The 21180-nt window shown below is 42.0% G+C and overlaps 1 protein-coding gene across 2 annotated transcripts in view; it reads right to left on the bottom strand.

Moving 5' to 3' along the window:
- Window positions 1–745: 745 nt before the first annotated feature.
- HLF (HLF transcription factor, PAR bZIP family member) overlaps window positions 746–21180 on the bottom strand; it is a 35900-nt gene continuing 15465 nt past the window's right edge. The window contains exons 3-4 of one of the 2 annotated variants that reach the window (XM_035342754.1): window positions 8057–8277; window positions 746–5011 (exon numbers count right to left, since the gene is read on the bottom strand). In XM_035342754.1, the coding sequence (XP_035198645.1) occupies window positions 4793–5011; window positions 8057–8277 (440 nt within the window). In that variant the 3' untranslated portion in view covers window positions 746–4792. The remainder of the gene's footprint in view (window positions 5012–8056; window positions 8278–21180) is intronic. The other variant, XM_035342755.1, reaches the window with a different exon arrangement.

Raw genomic sequence — 21180 nt, 5'->3', positions numbered from 1 at the left:
TAAAATATAATTATTAAATTTCTATATAGACTTAGGACAAATATTTTGTGATTCATATATAACATAGACACCTTTATATCTATCAATACAAATATATATATATAAATAAGTAAAATTCTTATCTATTTTAAATACATATAGATATACATATATTTAGGTATATATTTTAGTAACTTGTATAAAGTGTTAACTCTAAGCTATTTATACTGTTTTCTCTATCGCATACTATATATTATATATAAAATACTTAACTGAAAGCATGTAATACGTATTAGCTGCTGTTCTTACTAAATATAATGAAAATTGTTTTGTATACTAGCATAAAAATACTGCTTAATATACAGTATTTATGTGCATGTAGAATACTATGTGCACTATTTATAACTCATCTCATGTATAAAGTCATATCTATATATGATATGGTATATCATAGAGCTTACACAGTATAATTGTAGAAGAACTTCTTTACTGAATGGATTGTTAGTCACTGGAATAGGCTGCCCAGGGAAGTGGTTGAGTCACCATCCCTGGAGGTCTTTAAAAGACATTTAGATGTAGAGCTTAGGGATATGGGATATGGTTTAGTGGAGATTTGTTAGTGTTAGGTCAGAGGTTGGACTCGGTGATCTTGGAGGTCTCTTCCAACCTAGATGATTCTGTGATATATATAATTATATATGGATAAAAATATTCCCCTCCTGAGGTCCTGAGCCCAATCCCTGATAGACAAAAGGAAGCACACAGGTGAGAGAAGAAAAATTTAAAAGTTTATTAAACATTAAGAATAACAGACCAAAAAAAAAAAAAAAAAAAAAAAAAGGTTTGGGCTGAACAGCATACAGGATGCAATCCATTTCATGTCATACAGTTAATTTGATCTTATTTATTAAACTTGTATTTAAACAGATGCTGTCTTGTGGTGTTGCCAGAAATACGATGGTTGATCACTTTTAAGTTTTAATACATATATAGTTCTTTCTTCACATAAAAAAAAAATCAACAAAAATAAACTGCACATCTCTATCATAAATCACATGCAAAAATAGTTTTAAAGCAATAATTGGGGCTATTACAAACCCACAGAGGCAAGATAATCAAATGTTCGGGGTCCTTCGGCACCGCTTCACACACCCAACCTCCAGCTTGCCATTGCAGCATTTGTGCTGTTAGGTGCAGGCAGAGCCGAGCGAATCAAACAGGAAGCCGAGCTAACGTGCATCCCTTGCATTCTGTTTCTTGCTTATGTGGATTCAAGTCAAAACTTTAGTTCCATGGTGCTAGGTTTAGTGACTTTTTAGCACCATTCAAAAAGGAAAAAATAACCCCCCCACCCTCCGCCACGTGCTTTCCCAAGCAGAGTCCCAAGGTGCTCATATTCACAAACACATTTCAAATTCAATTTATGTTTAGAGGACATTCCTTCTCAAAAAGAAAGAATTCACTTCTAAGACTTAGAGGAAAAAAAAAAAAAAAACAAAAAAAAAAAAAAAGCATTTTACCAATGCTTATGTTTTAATAGAGGTCAGTAAATTATTTAGACACAATAGTAATTATTCTGCAAATATATATATTTCTATTTTTATAAAATTAGAATTTCTTATGCCTACAAGCTCCTTCAAAGCCATCAGAGGTGTGATGATCCCAGCTAAGCTGACCTTAGGACTTGAAAATGAGCTAAACTTTCTGGGTTTCCTTGGTACTGTCATTCTGGGGAGACAGCCTGGTTGGAGAACCCGTGGCTTTTTTCCCGGTTTTAGCCCACGTTTATTTTCTCTTCAACTGAGCCTGGGTACTGAGCTCCTGCAGTAAGAGGTGAGTACCCAAGCCTCACAGACTCCTATGAAAGTCCCCCAAAAGCCTCTCAATGTGGGCTGCCCAGGCACTGCCTCATCCCACTGGGCTCCGAGTGGGCGTGGGGCTGCTGCTAGACAAGGTCGCTGCTGGAAGCTTCTGCTCATCTGTGGCCATGACTTAATAAATCTGTGATAGCCAGCCTACAAAACTACCATCTCCCACCCCTTCCCTGCCCAAAAGAAACTAAACAATCATCTGCATTTTTTTTCCCAAGCTGCCTTTTATATTTTAAAAACATTTTGTGGTCACAATGCAGTGCTGATGGCTCTAGCTATTTATGTACCAGCCCATTTCGTATACTTAATTTCTGCTGTTCAGGCATCACCCCAAGAACGCTCAGTGAGGGCGACGAGAAGCTGTTTCATTTTGCTATGTTGCTGCTAAAAAACGTATCCATAGCAGTGGCTGGCTGGCTGAGCCCCCCACTGTCACACAGCCTACTCCAAAGGCAACACCAAAGGTTTATTTCATAGGGGATATAGCAGATAGGCTGACTTGTGCCGAACAGTCAGCCTCGTTTCTCTACCCATGCATCCAGTGGCTTATACTGACCTCTAGAAAATAACTTACTACACTTTAAACTTTGCTGCAGCACATGGAAATTCAGTTCACTAAATAAATGAATGGTCCACAGGTGAGTACTGCACATTAAGGGACAAGTTGGGTGCGTTTGAGGAAAAATACTGGAAAAATGCCATTGATGTGAGGATATTTTTAATGCTGAACAAAATGTTGGGTCCTTCACAACAATCTCCTGAAGCATGAATAATTATTTAATGGAATGAACAACCTTTTTTATTTGAAAATAATGTCAAAACACTTAGAAAACTGTGAGCAAGACATGTAGCACCATATTTTCCTCACATGTTAATAACTGTACGCAGTACGTACAACTGTATACATGAACAGAGAGATATATTTAAAAAAATCAGCTGGAAACAGATTCTAGCAGCAGCAGCAGAATTAGAAAAGACTATTTTTTTTATTATATACTGTTTTTCTGCCTTTATAAAATATTGTATTGTCCAATTAATAGTTTACTAAAATCCACATTGTGCTTTGTCCCTATTAAATAGATTCTTTACGTGTTTCTGATGGAAAATAATAAAGTCTCTCTTTTTCAGTAATATGGAACATCCTTGAAAGCCGTATTACTTCCATAAAAATTTAATTTAAAGCACAGAACATGCCGGTGTGCCAGTGGCAGGCTTAAAATATTAAAGATTTTTTTTTTAAAAAAAAAAAAAAAGAAAAAAAAACAACCAACAAACCCCTAAGCATTTCCTTTCTGTACAATAATGGAGAATATATATCTTTGCTATATATTTTAAACATGGAATAGCTTTTTCTCTTTGCTATATATAATATATGTCTTTCAAAATACATTGTCAGTATTTGTACTTGAAAAATACTGTACAAAACGAACATACTATAATTATTCTGTATAAACTTTATACATTTTATAATATCTATTCTTTTGGTCTATAGTAAACACTTTGATTGGATTAACCACAGTATATGACAACACCATCCCCTTCTGAAATACACCAGTGTCGCTTACATTCATTTCTCAGAAGTCCACTTTATATTAGAACACACGTGTTCAAAAGCAAATAGAGTTTAAAACAATAAAGTTCAGAACCATCAGTTCATGTCACACTCAAAACAACAATCACTAGGAAAAATGGGCTTTGCAAACCAGTGACTTCTTCTAACTGAATAAAAGTGATTTTTCAAACAGCAAGATATAATCCACAGAAAATATATTACAAAACATGGGAAAGAAACAATTGAATTTAGGTTATTTAATTTGTAATCACAAAATGGAACTTGAAGAAATGCATAACTAACTGAAAACAGAAAAGCCCCTCTGATTTCAACAGCGGATCTGATTTGATACTATTAATTTTTGTTGTTTCAACTAATTATCCTGCTTCTTATACATGCGCTCCCCATAGCAGGGATACAATTAGCATGCTCACATCAATGTGACTTTTTAATTTTTTTTTTTGTTAAAGACATTAAAACTTCTGTTGAGTAGGGAAACCATCCTACGTCCACTAGGAACATCCGGGCAGCATGCGCGCTAGCGTACAATAGGATTATTGCTTCAGGTACAGACAGTGCAAAATACACACGCTGTGGTCTATCAATAGTACTCCTATCTACCTGGGGTCCGTGGAAATAAAAGGAACCTTAATAGCTATAGAGAAGCCATTATGGGATCTATAATGAGTATAGCTAACTCAGTCTAACAGCACTTTAAATCTGAAGACAATTATCACCAAAACTTAAAATACAACAAAAGCAATCTATAAATTAATAACTCTGCAGTGTAGTACTAAATTATTATTTGTGCACTTTATTAGCGTTAACTTTTCTGATTAGACATAAACAACAGCTTGTTACTCTCGAAAAACTGAGATCTACTTTTTTTTTCTTTTTTCTTTTTTTTTCCTTTTTTTTATAATTTATACTGGGATCTTTCCAAGTAAATCAGGAGGATGGAACTGGTTACAATAACATAAAAACCCTAATCTGAAGCAGCACTGAAAAAATATAATAAAAAGCTTACTATGGCGGTTCTCAACAGTCCAGGTAAAAATGTGGCACCCTTTGAAGAGGGCTTCGTAAAAATGGGAAGTGCCGAGATGCGTGCGCACGCACACACACACACACACGACATGCACACGCACACACATATACAGACGTGTGAACACACATGTGCACACATACGCAGGTACACGCATACGCAACCAAAAAAAAGAACGTAAGTCAGTTTTGTTTCTGCTTCTGGTAAAGTGCTGAAGACAGAAAGGTTGGTTTGGGCGTGGTGCTATCAAACAGGAAACACATTGTCCATCTATTCAAATGCCAACCCGCAACCGAAAAAAAAAAAAAAGAAAAAAGAAAAAAACCCCGCTCCCCTCCCTTCACTTTACAGGGGGCCGTGTCGAGCTTCGTACTTCGCAAGGACGTTCTTGCATTTGCCCAGCTCTTTCCGCAGGTCGGCCACCTCCTGGCGGAGAGCCGAGTTCTCCTTCTCCAGAAACGAGGCGCGGATGGCGATCTGGTTCTCCTTCAGCCGGCGGGCATCCCTCGACCGCTTGGCAGCCATGTTGTTCTTTCTGCGCCTTGCCCAGTATTTGTCATCCTGCTCATTAAACACAGAAGGAAACAAACAAGATATTAGATTTCAGTAAACTGAGCAGCCAGCAGGATGTGCTCTCAGCCACAGCCTCGGGGCTGGGCATGACTTAACACCGCGGATTTTGCTGGCCAGGGCCTATTTTGTTTGCAAGGCCTACGAGCCCCGACAACGCCAGGCACTGCTGGGACAGAAGTTATAGATTTACACGGCATAACCCAGGCAGCAAGTGCAGAGACCTGCCTGTATTTCTGCCAAAATGAAAGGGGCTAAGCCCCTCATCCTCTTGAGCATGAACTCCTCCAAGCACAGCTGAAGCGCTATTCCAGAAGTACAACCCACCGCACGTCTCCGCTGACCTAGTTATAGTTAGCACGTCCACCTTCACGTGTGATGACTCACGCTACCGGTTGCTGGAGCAGTACTAATTATTTCTTCTATGTTCCTGCTCATCTGTTTTGCCAGCCAACACCTGGTTCGCTCTGCTTGTTGGGACTATCCATGTCCTCTGTCGTTCGGCTCTTTCCCTCTTTCTCTACAAAACCCCAAAGGGTTCGTGTTTGCACTCCAGAACAGCCAGTCACTGGAAGAGGATCCCTTGGCACAGCTTTGCAGCCAATTCAGGAATGGCAAAACAAGGACGGCTGCTTTGGTACCGTCCGCAAAGAGATTAGTACAATAGGCTTTGACAGTGAAGAAAAAAGCATTTGCCAGAAATAGGTCCACTCATCTCTAAAGTTTCATAAGCTAACACATTCCCAAAGTGTAGTCCTTAAAGCTTTGTCTCTAGGACATCACCTTAGTTGCATTTGTGCATCAAAGACTGTAATTCTCTTACTTAATTTCACTTGACTTTCTGGCTCTTCTAATGAAATGGCCTTCAATGAAATGGCTGCTTCTGCACTGCTATGAAAATTAAGCCCTAGAAATTTGGAAACTCACTAAACACAAAGTGGGCAGGGTGTCTCGGGAAAAGGGAAATTCTGTCCCCAGCAGAGAGTGATAGAGCCACTCAACACTCAGACTGCTTGGTCGAGCTGTCCAGCTCAAACTTGCCCTCCCAGAGTCACCCCTACATTTTTATACGCTTACATTTGCTTACGGTCTGAGGGCAGCCCTTGCTTTATCAAGCATCGCAGCACAGCCCCATATCCAGGGTGAGAACCGGGAGCCATCTGGTCCTCCACTGCACGGAGGGAAATCCCCCCCACTGCCCCATCCTTCTGCAGGAAAAATGCCAGGCCTAATGCTGCTGCTCTGCATCTTCTGCCGCTGCTTGCACAAGGCAAAGCAAGAGCAAAATGACTGCTACAAGTACTCTACAATTGTTTTATACTAGTTTAGCTTTGTGAGGTGTGCAGCAAAGATGATTTGGAGTCGGTGTATCTCTAAAATGCTTTTCACCTGCACTTGGATAGGACCACCCCCCAAAAATCCTCTTAAAAACAAGCATGCAGCAAAAAGCTATGACCTAAATCTTGTTTATAATTTCCCATCTCACTCCACTCCAAAAAATCAGCTTTAAGCAATTTATTAGTGTGCCACCTAGGCTTCATCCATCTTTATTTTAACAAATTGCTATGGCAAATCCCTTAATCCAGACCCGAAAGAGGTAAGGCTGGCATTTCAAAATCACATGCAACCCAGAGACGATTGACTGGTCTAATCTGCTTACCCGCCCCGAGAACTCAACAGCCATTCCACACGCCAGGGCAGAAGCAGCGCGTGGGTCAAGCACTCTGAACTGAGTCAAGGGCATCTGATGTGAGTATCTCAGAGAAGTGAAGGACCCTGAATGGAGCTCTTTCAGTCTTAGGCTGAGAACTTGGGTGCTCCACTGCTGCATGCAAGACATTTTCCACTTCTGGTATGAAGCAGTGCAAGGGCACTTTTGGCAAAAGCTTGCTTTGACATCTACAGACACCGAGGAGATATCACAAAATGACGAATGACACTGAGGGGCAAACTCCAGTCTCCTTACACCTGTGTAGCCATTTCTGTACTGAACACCTCTCTTTAGGCAGACCTCAGTACACTGCAATGCCAGCAGAACATCAGAAGCAGCAAAATTTGCCTGAAAAATAATGGCACAGTGCAGAGAAATATTTCTGCTCTTTTAACTCACACAACATTATCCTTGAAAATAGTGAAGAGCATCAGCTTCCTTCCCTAATGCTGTCACTGGGTGTAAACAGATGCCCCCCCCAGCCTCTGTGTAGCCCTCTGTAGAGGGGCAACAGCAGAATTCTTCACTGACTACTTCTGATAAAAAAGATCCTCTTGGAAATCACATGCTGGGAATAGAATGTTGCAAGTAATGACAATTTTCACAGTTTTTTGATAAACTGGATCAGCTGATCAATTTGTTCAGCTCTCTTCTGGCAAGTTCTTTGTTCTTCACATCTCAGAAGCAATGAGAAACATAAACGTGTTCTTTTTCTTTTTAATTATCATCGCATTATTGTTGTATTATATTTTAAATATTGTATTAAAATACACTTACTGGCAGAATTATTTTGTTCTGCTTCCCTTCAAATAGATCCTTTCACCTAGATTTGTAGTATTTAGTGTAGTGTTCCCATTCATTGTTATACGCAGAGCAAAAGAAACTTCCAAACAAGACAAACTGATTTCATTCTGTCATTATTAGGGGCCTCCGTGGACTACACCCTGTGAGGGAGGGATTCTTCCTTGGAAGACTTTACAGTCTCTGCTGATGAGACAGACAGAGAGTGGAGGAAAAGGAAACATGATCAGACTGTTTCATAAGTGGGAAATATGGGACAAAGTAAGCTCGTCCAAGGTCACGCAGGAAGTTTCTGGCATACAAAGGAAATTAATATTGATCTCATGAATTTCAGCTGTTGATGAATGTATAAGGGACATTCTCGCCTCAGTCCTCTTCAGAAGTGTTACAGTTCTGTTCTACAACAACCTCATAATTAGTTCGGCAGATTTACATTACATGAGCAAACAGATTCATGCTCTACACATGTATATGAGAGAACAACTGTCACAGAGTGTGTACAAACAATGTCACCAGTTCCAATTTACCTTCAGGTCATCTGGAATGAAGACTTTGCGAGCTTTCTTAATCATCGGCTGTGGTTTCAGCTCTTCTTCAGAGAATTTGCGCTTGCGAGGGTCAAACATCTCCTGGCCAGGAATACTGGAAAGAGCAAGATCTGCAGGGTCAGGTTCATAGCCAACGGGAACTTGGATAGTCTCGGGATCAATGGGACTTGGTGTGTTTCGGTTTGTTGGCAAGATTTGACCTACAGAAACAAAGCACGTATTCAGCTATGTTAGAATAAACTATGTAAATAATATCACTGAACCTAAGTTTTAGAGACTCTGTAGATAATTCACAAGCATTAATTCTTTAAGCTTTCATTGCAGCTTTGGTAGCTACTCTAGTTAAGTATTACATTGCTCATTTTGTAGGGTGTATATTCAGGTCCACACATGCTCACACCATTATTTTCAAGATTGGTTCCTAATTCTGGTTGCCAATCTCAAATGCCCATTTAGGATGAATGAATCCAACAGAGCTGCACTCGAATGCAGGCAGAGGACTTACCATGCCAACCTGTGCCTAATGACCACATCCTCAGGAACAAGTCATAAGTACTGTAATTTAGGTCTGATTTATCCATTACACCGTAATCCTTCCCAGTTTTCTCATACACAGATTTCTAGAATCTGACAATGTGTAGTATTTGCAATACGACAAAAATCTCATGAAAATGTACTGTCAAGCTGTGCTAAAGCACTCCATTAAGGAGACTGCTAACTATTTTCCATGAAATCCTACTGGCAATGTTCTAAAAGACAGTGAGGGAAACTAGCAACGTGAAAGGCTACAATGAGTGCTTGAAAATGCCCTGCAAAAATGGAAGAACACTTATTTACGCGATGTTGCTCTTTTATGATATATAAAATCTAGTTAAAAGGAGCCTACCCCCAGGAAAGCACTACATATCCGGTATTTTTCTTTTTTTAATCTTCATATAGTCTTCAAGACCCCATTGCTACAGCACCAATTCAGGCACCATTCCCACTAAAAATCCTCTTTAAAATCTCAGCCAAAGGTTCCAAAAATAGGATCCTAAAGTCAGCTGCCTGAACACAGACTGTCCCCATGGGCAGAATTTTCAGAAGTTTTCACATGCCTCAGAAGTACCAGCATCGCAGACTTCAGAAGAGGGCCTTGTGATTGAAGGATATATTCTTTTAAAATTTTGGCTACTAGCTAATTCACTTTGCCTTTAGAGATGTGATGGCTTTCATAATAACTACACAAACATCCTGTGACTGCATAATATTTCCTTATTTGTGTCTGTATCTGCAATATTTATGGTGTAAAATGGTAAACATTAAATGCCATTTCTAATTCCAAATCAAGGCCAGTGTTAACAATGTAGTTTTTATTTTAATCTGAAAGATTGCAGCAACAATATTGGAGCCACACAGAAAATGCACCAGGGAATTGCGTTGCGCAAAACGGGGCTTACTAGCAGAGAGCTCGTCTTTTGTAACTCCGATTTTAAAATAGCACTGATAAAATCAGCTTCCAGGAAAGGTTAGTAAAGGCCTGGGAGAAGAAAACAGGAGGATCAAAGTTATTTGATTAATATATATATATCTGTATGAGAGAGAGCGAGAGGAAAGAATTTGTCTGCCCGCACTGTGCCAGCCCTGCGCGTTTCCTCTCCCGCTGCAGGACGTGGCGCGCTGCTGCCAAGGCCCGGGTGCTGAAAATGCTGCGGTTCCGGCCGTGCTGCTGGCGAGGGGCCTCGCTGGGTGGACCTGGGTGCTCGGTGTTTGGTGCTTGGTGCTCGGTGCTGGTGCCTGGGCCTGGTCAGGGCCTGTGCCAGCAGTGGGTGAACGCTGGCTGTAGGGGCTGGGCGCCGGACACTGTGGTGAGGGAAGTTTTCATGGGAAGGCTTTCCAGCTAGCCCCGGAGATAACGGTGATATGTAGGTGTGTGTTAATTTTTTTTTCTCTTTAAAGGTGTGTGAGGAAATCCAGACTATTAACCATTTTAAAACCAGCCCCAAAGGCTCGGGAAGCCAAAGCGTTTTTGTAGCCTTGCTTTGAGCGGGTGGCTAATCTCATTCCAGATACATGGGCTGGCAGAAACAGGCTTATTTAAGGGATTAAATGCAGGAAAGCTTCCTTTGATGTTAGCACACTTGTATCAGAGCAGCCAGATTATTTTTTAATGCATACAAATATATAGACATATGCATGTACAGATCTTGCAAATTCTGTAATGCAGCTAAAATGAAGCCCGTCATTAACTCTGACTACTTCGTAATACTTCTGGTGAGCATGCAGGGTATTCCTACAAGTCACAGAGATGGTGCAATCTGCCTCAGCTTTCTAATTGCCCTAAACAAAAAAGCCGGTATTGAAATATTGCTGAAGGTCTAGGTACATGGTATCAGCTCACACATCGTTATTTATCTGTAACGGGCTGTATTACATAATTATATGAGGTTTGTTATCAGCAGTCTCAAGAAATTTTACAATATCTCTCTGAAGAAGGAAAGGGCAAAAACGATCCTTTTAAACATGGGAAAACAAACTATTGCATTTTGCCCAATGCAACAGCACAAAAAAAAACCACATCAAACCCAATAAAGCAAAGAGCGCTGCATGCCAGGTGATCTGGGAGAAGAACCTCCAGTAATCCTGAATTGCCTTGTTCCCTACCTGCATCCGTTTCCCTTTGCCCAGCCTAAGAAGCCCTCAACACTAAAGGCCCGGTCTTTCTGCAACCAGAAGATGTCCCAGCTGCCAGCTCATCCAAGGTGACTGCTCTCACTAATGCAAAGCCTGACAAAATTACGCACAGAGCTGCACATTGCCACCTAGGAGGCTGAAGCCCGCTGTGCTGTACGGCACTCACACCCACCACCTGCACACCTCTGCCAGGCTGTGCTTGTTCCCCGTTCTGGTGCCCTCTGTGAATTATCAGGAACTGCACTGAGCACAAGAGAGTTAAGGAGGGTGTATGAAACCCCAGGCAGAGAAACCAGTATTTCCTTGTCCAGTGTTTTACATTAGGCAACTCCTGGCACTTTGTATCTTTTTATTTATTCTATCAAGTTTTGCCAATAATACAAGCCAGGAACCTGTCTTCGTTAGTTTACTGGCTAATGGCCATTGCATCTATGTGGTGCTGGAACTCCTCGTAACCCAAGATGACGGCGTGGGCTGCACCGGACTTGGCACTGCTGTTGCTGCACAAGTACAGTATGTGGCCTCACGTTACACTGCTCTCCAGCCTCCTCTCCCCCTGTGTGCATGGCACTTTAGCTGTGCATCCTTCTGCCAAATTTGTTCAGGGTGTTATTTTTATGCACTAAATTCCTCGCAATCAGAGGTAGGTCAAATAAGAACAGCAATCTGAACGTCATGTGCCCAGCAGCCGACTAATCCTCACATCAGCAAGCTTCACAGCTGTCACAACATCCAGTGAGAGAGCCGGTCAGAGGCTGCGATCAGCCAAGGAGGAAACCTCCAGTGCCAGTCAGCAGGGCCAGGTGAAGGTAAAGCCCCTCTCTGCTCAACATCAGCAGCCAGATGCCTTTGCTGCCAGTCTCTGTATTATTTAAACACTCTACACTCACGACAGCGGCCAAATTTTCACAACAGTGAAGTGGCTGGGCTGTTTAATGCACTTAGCTTTGTTCTCAATGGGGGCTGATGATTGCCAAGTGTTTTGGAAAGAACTTAGCCCCTCTATTTAAGTTGCTGAAATGAGAGCTCTTGAGCATCAAGCTCTTTTGGAAATCCAGCTGCAGAACTCCACGATGGTGGTGGTGGAAGCAAGCTGGGAACAATGCTTAATGGAAACTTCCCCTCATACCACCCCAGTGATGTGTCTCAACCATGGCCTGGAGAGACCACAACTATGTCAACACTGGCCTTTTGTCTGGAGCCTTTCCCACTTGTAGAGCTCCACTCAAGCAATACCGGGTATGCCAGGGTAGACACAGCTCCAGGTCGCTCCCGGCAGAGAAAGCAGCAGGTTTTGACAACCCCAGAAGTTATAGCTGCCCCAACATCTTGCCTTCGCTAATGCTCTTGGTGTTGCTCTGGCTCATATTAGCAACAGCGGAAAAATTTCCAGAAGGAAGGACTTGAACCAAAGTTGGCTGTTCTAACCCTTTCAGTCCTTCTCCTCCCAGTAGAGACTGCCAGCGAGGAAGTCGAACGTAATGGCAATATTTTTCAGTGTGGTTCCTTGTTCAAAGAGAAGTGGACCGAGGCCATTCACTCATGTCATCTAGGTCACTGAATGGCTGGTAAAAAAAATGGGAGTTTTTAATTGCTTGTGATAATTAAAATTTACAAGTCAAAAGTACAGTAACATTTTATATATCCACGAAAGTACTTGTATATACCTACAAAACCAAAACACAGAGGTATTGTGGGGAGCTCAATCATGGTATCCTGATTCGTAATTTCTCCCTCTTTTAACATCCTACCAGCTGTGCCCAGGAGACTTAAGACGGAAATAACCTCTTCGACTGTACCACTACTTGACAGACTTATTGTTTGTATTGCAAGAGATCCCTGATGAATTATGTAGAGCTCAATTTTGAATCATTCAACTCCCATAGAAATGTGCCTGATTTTCAGAAGATCTCCCTTCTCACAGCCCTTCCACACTTGTCATCAGCTCAGCAGCTGGATGGAAAACAGTGACTGAGAAAAGAAAAGAAAAGGAAGTGGAAATGTTCTAATCAAAATATTTTTCCCTATTTTTTACACATATGATGTTGGAGGGAAGGAAAAGAGGAGTTTCTTATTCGATTTATTAACAGCCCAGGGAGAAAATACGTGTTTGCTAATCATTTTTCTTTTTATAAACTAAAGGCACTTTGGGTATGTCTGTTATACTAAATAGTACAGCAGTGCATTGACACATAATCCTCACCCCGAGCTGCTCTGGAGAACCCTCCCTGCTCTGTTGATACCATTTCCAAACCGTTTATCCTGCTGGCGGCTGGCCAGCTATTTGGGATACTTCTCTCACTCCAAATCACAGACTGTCCCAGACTAATCTGCCATCTATTTCTGCATTAACTCTTTGTGCCTCCAGGCAAAGTCCCTCAAAGCACAGAGTTCAGGAACTGAGAGGCAAAAAAAAAACACCAAACCAGGTATTAAAGTATTCTGGAGGTTTTTAACCACAGACTGTATTTCAGCAGGTCACAAATCCTCAGTTATGATACTATAAGCTGCATTTTACCTTCCTGTCTGATTTCCCTGCTCTTAGGATTTTGGTGACTTCCTGAAACCGAAGCATCTGTGTGGCCATTATGACCATCACCTGCATGACAAGCCACACAGCCTCATCTTCCAGCCCTCACATGGACAGGCAAAAACAGCCACTCTGCCTGGGGAGACGAAGATACCTCACCCTCGGATGCATTTATGTGAGCAACTATTCTCTTTATTCTCTTCCAAAGCAATAGTGTATTTCGCCCACTGCTCCAACCCGCACAGACATTCCTCTATTTCTTATCTTACACAAACTTCATTCTGCAGAACGTGGGGTGACTGCAAACCCTTCCTGCGGAAAGAAGTATCGTAATCCAACGCAACCACAACGCATTCACTGCTCCTAACACGCACTAAAAGACTGGCACATGAAAGTGTTTTTAAAACATGTACTTTTTTAAGATATCAGCATTGTTTACAAATCTTGTGCATTTAATTATGAAAGCATTGTCATTTCCCCTCTCAGCATTGTGTGCCTCCCGCTCTGGGCCTCTGCACTATTATTACAGGCAGGACTGGTAGTCTTATTAAGGTTGCCTGACACTTCCCATTAGAGGATGCCGTCTTCAGTTCCTTAGACTTTTGCCAGATTTCAGCCGTTCTGTTTGGATTTGTATGTGCCAATTTATGTTTCTGCCAGAATGGTTCCTCAGCTTCCCGAAAAAGTTTCAGCAAAAATACTTTGTTTTGAACCTGTTAAAAAGTTCTGGCCAGCTATTCACCAAACAGTGCTAGTGGTCTGATGGGGCCAGCGCAGCCCCCGGTGCCAAGCCCCAGAGCTCCCTGGTGCTGAGCCTCTGAGCCCGCCAGTGCTGACCCCAGAGCCCCCTGGTGCTAAGCCCCAGCACGACCCCAGTGCTGAGCCCCTGAGACCCCCTGGTGCCAAGCCCCAGAGCCCCCCGGCCGCCCCTCGGCCCCTCACAGCCCCAGTGCCAGCCGCAGGCCTGAGGGGTGCTGCCAGGCCCAGGCCCAGGCCCGCTCCCTGCCGATGCGCGCACCATCAGGGTTGCAAGGAAGAAACTGCAGGTTGTCTTTTCCATTCACTTTTAAAATGAAATTCAGGCGACTCTTGTAGAGTTGTTTTAAGAATACACGGTCACGGTCACAAGAATCTCTAAGCTTTTGATCGCATAATTCTTCTGTCCACAGAGTATTTGTTGTTGTGGAGTCACTCATTTCTCCCATTTTGACTTATCCAGATGGACTCCCACATTATTCACCACAAATTACTCTAACCTCCTGTGCAGACACAACCAGCAACTTTTCAGGACTTCGCTCCAGCATTCATGACTACTGCATCTGCGTGCTTCACATAGAGGTTTTTCCCCTCAATCCTCACAGGAAAGGAGCAGACCTTCCTCTCTGCAGGTGAAGAACAGAGGTACAGATACTTTATATCTGATGATACTTTAAATCTGATCTGACTCTCAGTTATCTAACATGCCACGACATTTCACATAATCTGTCACTGACTTCTGTTGCAGGCTGGGGGTTGTGTATTGATTGATATACATGAGGGTTACCCGGGGTTTCAAACTGGGCTCCTCACAAAATGGGAAGCAAATACTCAGTATGACAAGTTAATGTAATTAATTGACTTGCTCGGAATTCTACTAAACTTCATGGCAAAGGAAGTAACAAAATCCAGTTTCTCCAGACAAAATCACTCAGTCTTTACTGCCAGACTTTCTCTTCTCCTGCAGTTCCTCGTGTCCTGTCACATCTGCAGTAAATGAGGTCAAGATCCAAGATCCTACAGACAACCGCTTCCTTCCTGATGCAGCCCTGATTCAACCCAGAGCTGGTCTGACCTCTGCATTCAAAAGGGAAAGGCAAAAAAAAAGAGGATATGTAATTAAAACCTGTATCTCAGAGCAGATGAAGGAGAGGACTGTGCTATCTGAAGCTGCACACGTGGCCTTCGTTCTGGTGTCTGCAGGCTTTTGAGGGCTTGACTTTGCAACTCCCGCATGTGGTTAGCATTATGTGCATGTAATATGCTACGCCTGATGTGCCCTTCAAAGCAATAAATAAAGCCGAGGCACCACCAGGTAAAATTTTCCGCGATGTCTACTGTCTACTTAGGACTCTGCTCTTCTGTAAGATCCACACTCTGAAAACCTTACCCTTGAACGTGCATGAAGGCAGAACTTTCTTCCATGAGGCCCCATTTCTGACAGCTACCAGGAAATCCCCCTCAAAGCAGCTTCTAACAACCACTGTGCAGGATGCTGGAAGTAGCAGACCCCATTCGGAACATTTCCCTTGCACAAATGCTACACAGAAAGCAATGGGGTTGTCTTGCTCCTAGGACAAGGCACAGGGATTTATTTCCCCTTTGGAATCCTTGAAAAGCCCAAAATCCACACTCCTCTTAAATGACTGATTTTTTGGTAGGGTGCTGCTTTCCTTACAAACAACAGGCCAAGGTGATATTTAGTGGGGACAGGGCCTGGAGAGAAGCTGTAGGGACGCAGGTGTTTTATTGCAATTCACACTCGGCTCAGAAGCACGTTTCACTTCAAGATGTTGGTGCTCTTTGGTGCGTTGGAGCTTCGTGACATCCTTCTGCATATCATTCGCATATAGTAAGGCTCCTGAGAAAGTACAATTCTTCTTTATTTTCTTAAAGGGAAAGATCCAGAAAAGCATCTGAACTGTTAATCTGTTAATCCATTTCTCTTTCCTAAGACCCAGCTTTAGTAAGTCAATCCTCAAACAGCACACTTTAGCTGAGCCTCTGCTTTAGGTGACAGCCTCATATGGCATCCATAAACACCCCTTTCAAAACAAAGATGACACTTGCCCCCAGGTTGCATTCGTGTCCCTGCCAATGTTCTCTGCAAGACTCCCGACCAAGTTCCTCTCACCTTGTTCTATTTATTTGGCTAATGAACATCCAGGACAGCATGCTCCCAGTCAGTAAACAGGTCTCGCAAAGCCACCATGTAATCCTGAAAGCATATGCCACCCATGAGTCATGTATCTATTACCCAGTTCTGGTACCCAAGCCCATCTTGTTTGGGTGTGTTATCAAAACACAGGTGAGTGAGATTTCAAATGGCATGGAAAAGCCACGTGAAACAGGTACATTTCCTCTAACTCCCAGTCAGTAGCTAATGGCAGGCCTGAGAGACAGACAACAGATGCTATCAGCTGCTCTCTGAATATATCCTTTGCAAAAAAGGGGTCACTGGGCAGAGTTACAGCAACTTACAATCTCGCCTTCTCTTTTGAGCTGTTCTGTACACAACAGAAATCTGAACTACTGCACTAGCTTTTTATTTTATTTACATGTATTCCCTATAAAAACTACACTCTTATGGTGACAAAATTAAATTAAAGCTTTGCAGAGGATGATTTGTGTAACAATCACAGTTTAAGAAGTCGAGATGCCAGGAGGAGGACACACTGTTCCCATAGCCTTCTGTTTAAGACTTAATACATCTTTTTTTCTTGATTTAATTTAGGACCCCCCTAACATGGCTGGAGAAAAAAAAAAAAACAAACAGCAAACGCCCAAAACGGGTATTTTATTTTTTTACAGCCCAATAGCCACAGAGGCCTAATTTGCTTTTACATATTAGTTTTATTCTCAATAAGCACAGATGAAGAAAGCACAAGGGTGTGTGGTTGCATCTTCTCTATTGATATATTTATCTTCCTTTATAAAGTACACAAATGCACCAGTCATTGTGTAGTCTGAAAAAATAGGTCAGAGGAGGAAGGGAACACGTAACCGAGGCCTAGGGAAAATTCCAAGAGACCAGACTGTTGCATATGGACATTACTAGTGGGCCTCTATTTCTCTACAGCTGCTGCACAGCATAGGTTTTCATAGCAGATCAGAAACAGACAAAGATAAGGAGCTACAAAAAGTAAGTCTGGTAAAAAGATACGATGACATTGAACAATGGGCAAGGCATTGTCTCATACGTTCACTTTTATATGCAAGAGAGTCATCTAGCACCAGAAAATAGCTGAAAAAGCTACAGCGCTGAGTGTCAAAACCCAAACTAATGCCTGCAGAGATTTCTGCACCTAACTGCAGGCACGTTTTGTAGAGAAATGAAGGTAAAATAAGCAAAACATCTCAGGGAAAAGTGACGAATGAAAACACCACTTACCAAGATCTTTAGGCTTTTATCTTTTAAAAATAACTGTCATGAAACAGGTATATGAACCATGGAATATGAATACTTATTTTCCTTCTTGTGACCCCCTCTCTTTCCCCAGTTTGCACGTAGTGGAGATTTTACTTTTTGCACACTCCTTGGCCCTCCATCGCCAAGCACTCAAAAATATTAAATAGCTTGAGAGTTGTCTTTAAGGCAACATGAACTGGCAAGTCACTTAGCAATTCACATTGTATGGAAGCTTTTAAATGTGTCTACCTATTAAAAAATATATATAAGCAAACAGGACTTTGCCATCGGCTAACATCTAATGGTAACTTTCAGAAAACAACCCTATTTACAGTAAATGTATTTTTAATACAGCATTTTTCTTCCAGTAGCCATAGTTGCAAATTTCGAAATTAGTTGCTGATGCAGACATCCTAACTTTCAAACAATATCTTGGCACTGAAACATTTCTTTAACAGAGACACTTCTACCCCCTTCAAATATAGTAATTTTGCCTGCCAGTGAACAAAGCCCTTTGTGTGCTGTGCTTGGCACTTGGCAGCAGCCAAACAAGCAGCTCAACACCATCCTGATCAAAGACAATGTGTTTTCCTACTTTCAGGGGCAATATATCACTGCTACGCAACACCATTATTTAGGGTTTATCTGGGAAGGAGGAAAAGGACGAAGTACTTATCCTTGACAGCTTCGGTCTCAACAATTCTTACCATTTATATTAAATATAACAGTGCCTTCTTATAAGCTGATTCCCGCAGTTGGATGATCTGGCTTCCTTTTTATGACGGTGGCCGTATTCTTTAAGTGGAATACCTGATAGACTGCATGGGTCTTAAGAGTACTTTGTTGCCCAAAGCTTCTGTGAGGATTTTTTGGTGAGCCCAACCGTACACATTGTTCCTCTGCTCACAGCAGGTCACATGCTGCCGTGCAGAGCTCCACAACGTGCCCTGCTGAATGCGAGCAGGGGTCTGCAGGAGCTGGCCATGTACCCGTGCCAAAATGAAAGGAGAAACATTGGAGAGATGTAAAGTGCTGCAAGCTGAGGGCAGCAACAATTCACAGGCTTGGAAAATTATGTGGGCTTTACCTTTTACACTCCTGTTAACTCTGATTTTCATGAAGTAGGTGGTGTTGCTACAGCAACTGTCATATCACATCATTTCTGCTGTCTCTGTCACAGAGATCATCTTATTTTATCTTAAACTCAGATATGCAGTTCTTCCTCTGTTCTAAAGCTCTCTATTTTGGATATAAAAAAATACAGAAAACAGAGCTGCACCATATAAATGATACTTTTAAAAATGTAGGAAAGTCTGTAGCATTTTTATTTGTTCTCCTTTTACATATGCAGAAGGAATAAAGAAAATAGCATTGACCATATTTACGGTGCCCCTGAGGTTCAGAAATAAATTAAGAGCAGGTCTCATGATAAAGATGCTTCGTGTTACCTTTAAGGGTTTCTTCCTACAGAAGCAATCCCTGTGTTCTCGTGCACTTCACCAGAAGTAACTAATCCATTCACAGGTACAAACCCCTTGCTTCCTCATGCCCGAGTCTATTTATGTACATACATTCCACACCGCTCACGCCCAGCTTAGATGACACTTCCATCCACCGCACACAGTATACTCTTCAGCTCGCATACCTCAGCTGCTTAACCTGCAGCCTGGACGAAGCACCAGCCGTATTTTCACCTGTTTGGGAACATTTCTCCTACCCACTGGGCATGAGGTGGCCACCCTGGCTTTGCAGCTCCCTGGCTGAGTGTCACAGGAACTTTGCTCAACCTTGTTTGCCTCCATTTCACTGCCAGGATAAGGTCTTTGAGTACTCAATGCACGAGTGAAACTCAGTAAAATACTAATGACTGAAAGGCTCTATTAAATTTTTGTTATTAACGTGAATTCCAACTCAAGCATTCACAGATTTTTCCTTTAAAAAAATAAAAAGTAAGCAACAGTAGTTAATATTCAGTTATACTTTCTGGCTACTCAGGATACTAGAGAAAACCTATCGATAGTGAAAGGCTTTATTGAAGCCCTCAGCTGCTATCACAGCTCAAGCTCTGCCACAGCCTAAGCCAGTGCATATTTGTGCCTGCCTCTTTGCAAGCACTCCCAGTCCCTTGCAAAACAACAAAGCCAGTCAGCCAATTGTACCTCACTGCTACATGGACAGGCCCCGGGCAGGTGGAAGTTTGCCTACGAGGATCCAACCCTTGGGCAAGAACTGAACTGTCTTGTGTCCCTGGTTAAAGGCTGTGTATGCAATTAAGATGCCAAATGGCCTTTAGTTCTGCTGATCACTTTGTAAGCTTCATTTCAATGCCCAACTACAGTTACTCTTTAGATCAATTTCCTAGAGAAATGAATTTTGTGTGGCCATGCTGTGCACAACTGTGCAGCTACTTCCCAGAAGTTTTTAAAACTGTTGGCCAATTCCAAACAAATTTGGCAGACGTGTATCAGTCTCAACTGTGTATTACTAACAAGCTTTGTTAAAACAATATAAATCAAAGAAATTCTTAATTCCCTGACCGAAAGGCAGCCTCACGAGCTCTGTTACATGTCAGAGAATCCATGGAGATTTTTCTGCTCATGGATATAATAGGAAGGAAGAAAATTCTTCACCAAGTTATCACTTGCTAGGTTAGTTACGAAAGTCACTTATACTCGTAATTCCAGTAGACAATGAAAGGAGTCTTTTCACCGTATCCCACCCACTCATTTACTATTTCCAGTAATCACAAGCAAAATTATTTGTTTGACAAATGCTGTCACTTGATAATCCCTCTGAATTGGGCACAGACACATCTAGCACTGAAAGCCATTAAAACAGTCATGGACATGTCTTAATAGTCACTATAGAAGATGGTTAGATGTGGACAATCAAGCTGTCTCGTAGCACCTGAGCATATCTTTAACAGCTCTATGAGAAAAGAGCTTTTTTGCATCACCTGCACCACTTATGTAGCAAGGAATTGAAGTCTTCCAGTAAGAACCAGCAGGAGAGGAGTGTTTGGGAACTGAAAGATTTATTCTGGCAGCAACGGAACATTCATTATTGGGTTTGGGGTAGGGAGTGTTTTGACTTGTTTTGTAAATATTTTGTTACAATGCAGGACAAAAAGCTAGATGAACACCGGGTAGTACTTACAGCTAAGAACCAGCGTCTGGACTTATGCTGGAAACTGCACGTCTCTGCCCAGCTGGGGGCTAGACACTGACACAGCTGAGTATTTGCAGGATCAGAGACTCCTTCTAACCTTCCTCTTACTCACCTTGCTGTTATTTCAGAGACATGAATGCTCATAATAACTGAAGCTCGGGGAAGAATAGGTTAAACTCTGCAAAGAAAAACAAGCAGGAGAAACACCTTTCCTCTTTCTGCTTAACTGGATAATTGGTTAACAGGAACCTGCTTGATGAGTTTCAGCAGCTCCTGGAGATCAGGCAAGGCTGCTTCGGAGAGCGGCTAAAGCTGCTGACTGTATAAACATCTTTAAGCCGACCAACAAGGTACCCCTTGCTAAGGTTGTTTTTTCTTTACAGCCAAGATTTTCAGAAAGCAATGAAGCAGGTCGTAGAGCAGTGACCCATCCAAACCCAGTAAGAGCAGGGAACTGAACTATTTTAGGCAGAATATTTAATAGACATAAAACTTATCTTATGGTCACAAAACTTATCTTATGGTCACAAAACTTATCTTATGGTCACAAAACTTATCTTATGGTCA

This window comes from Oxyura jamaicensis, chromosome 18, assembly GCF_011077185.1.
Source record: "Oxyura jamaicensis isolate SHBP4307 breed ruddy duck chromosome 18, BPBGC_Ojam_1.0, whole genome shotgun sequence".
Taxonomy (NCBI): domain Eukaryota; kingdom Metazoa; phylum Chordata; class Aves; order Anseriformes; family Anatidae; genus Oxyura; species Oxyura jamaicensis.
This window is presented reverse-complemented; position numbering and strand designations above follow the sequence as displayed.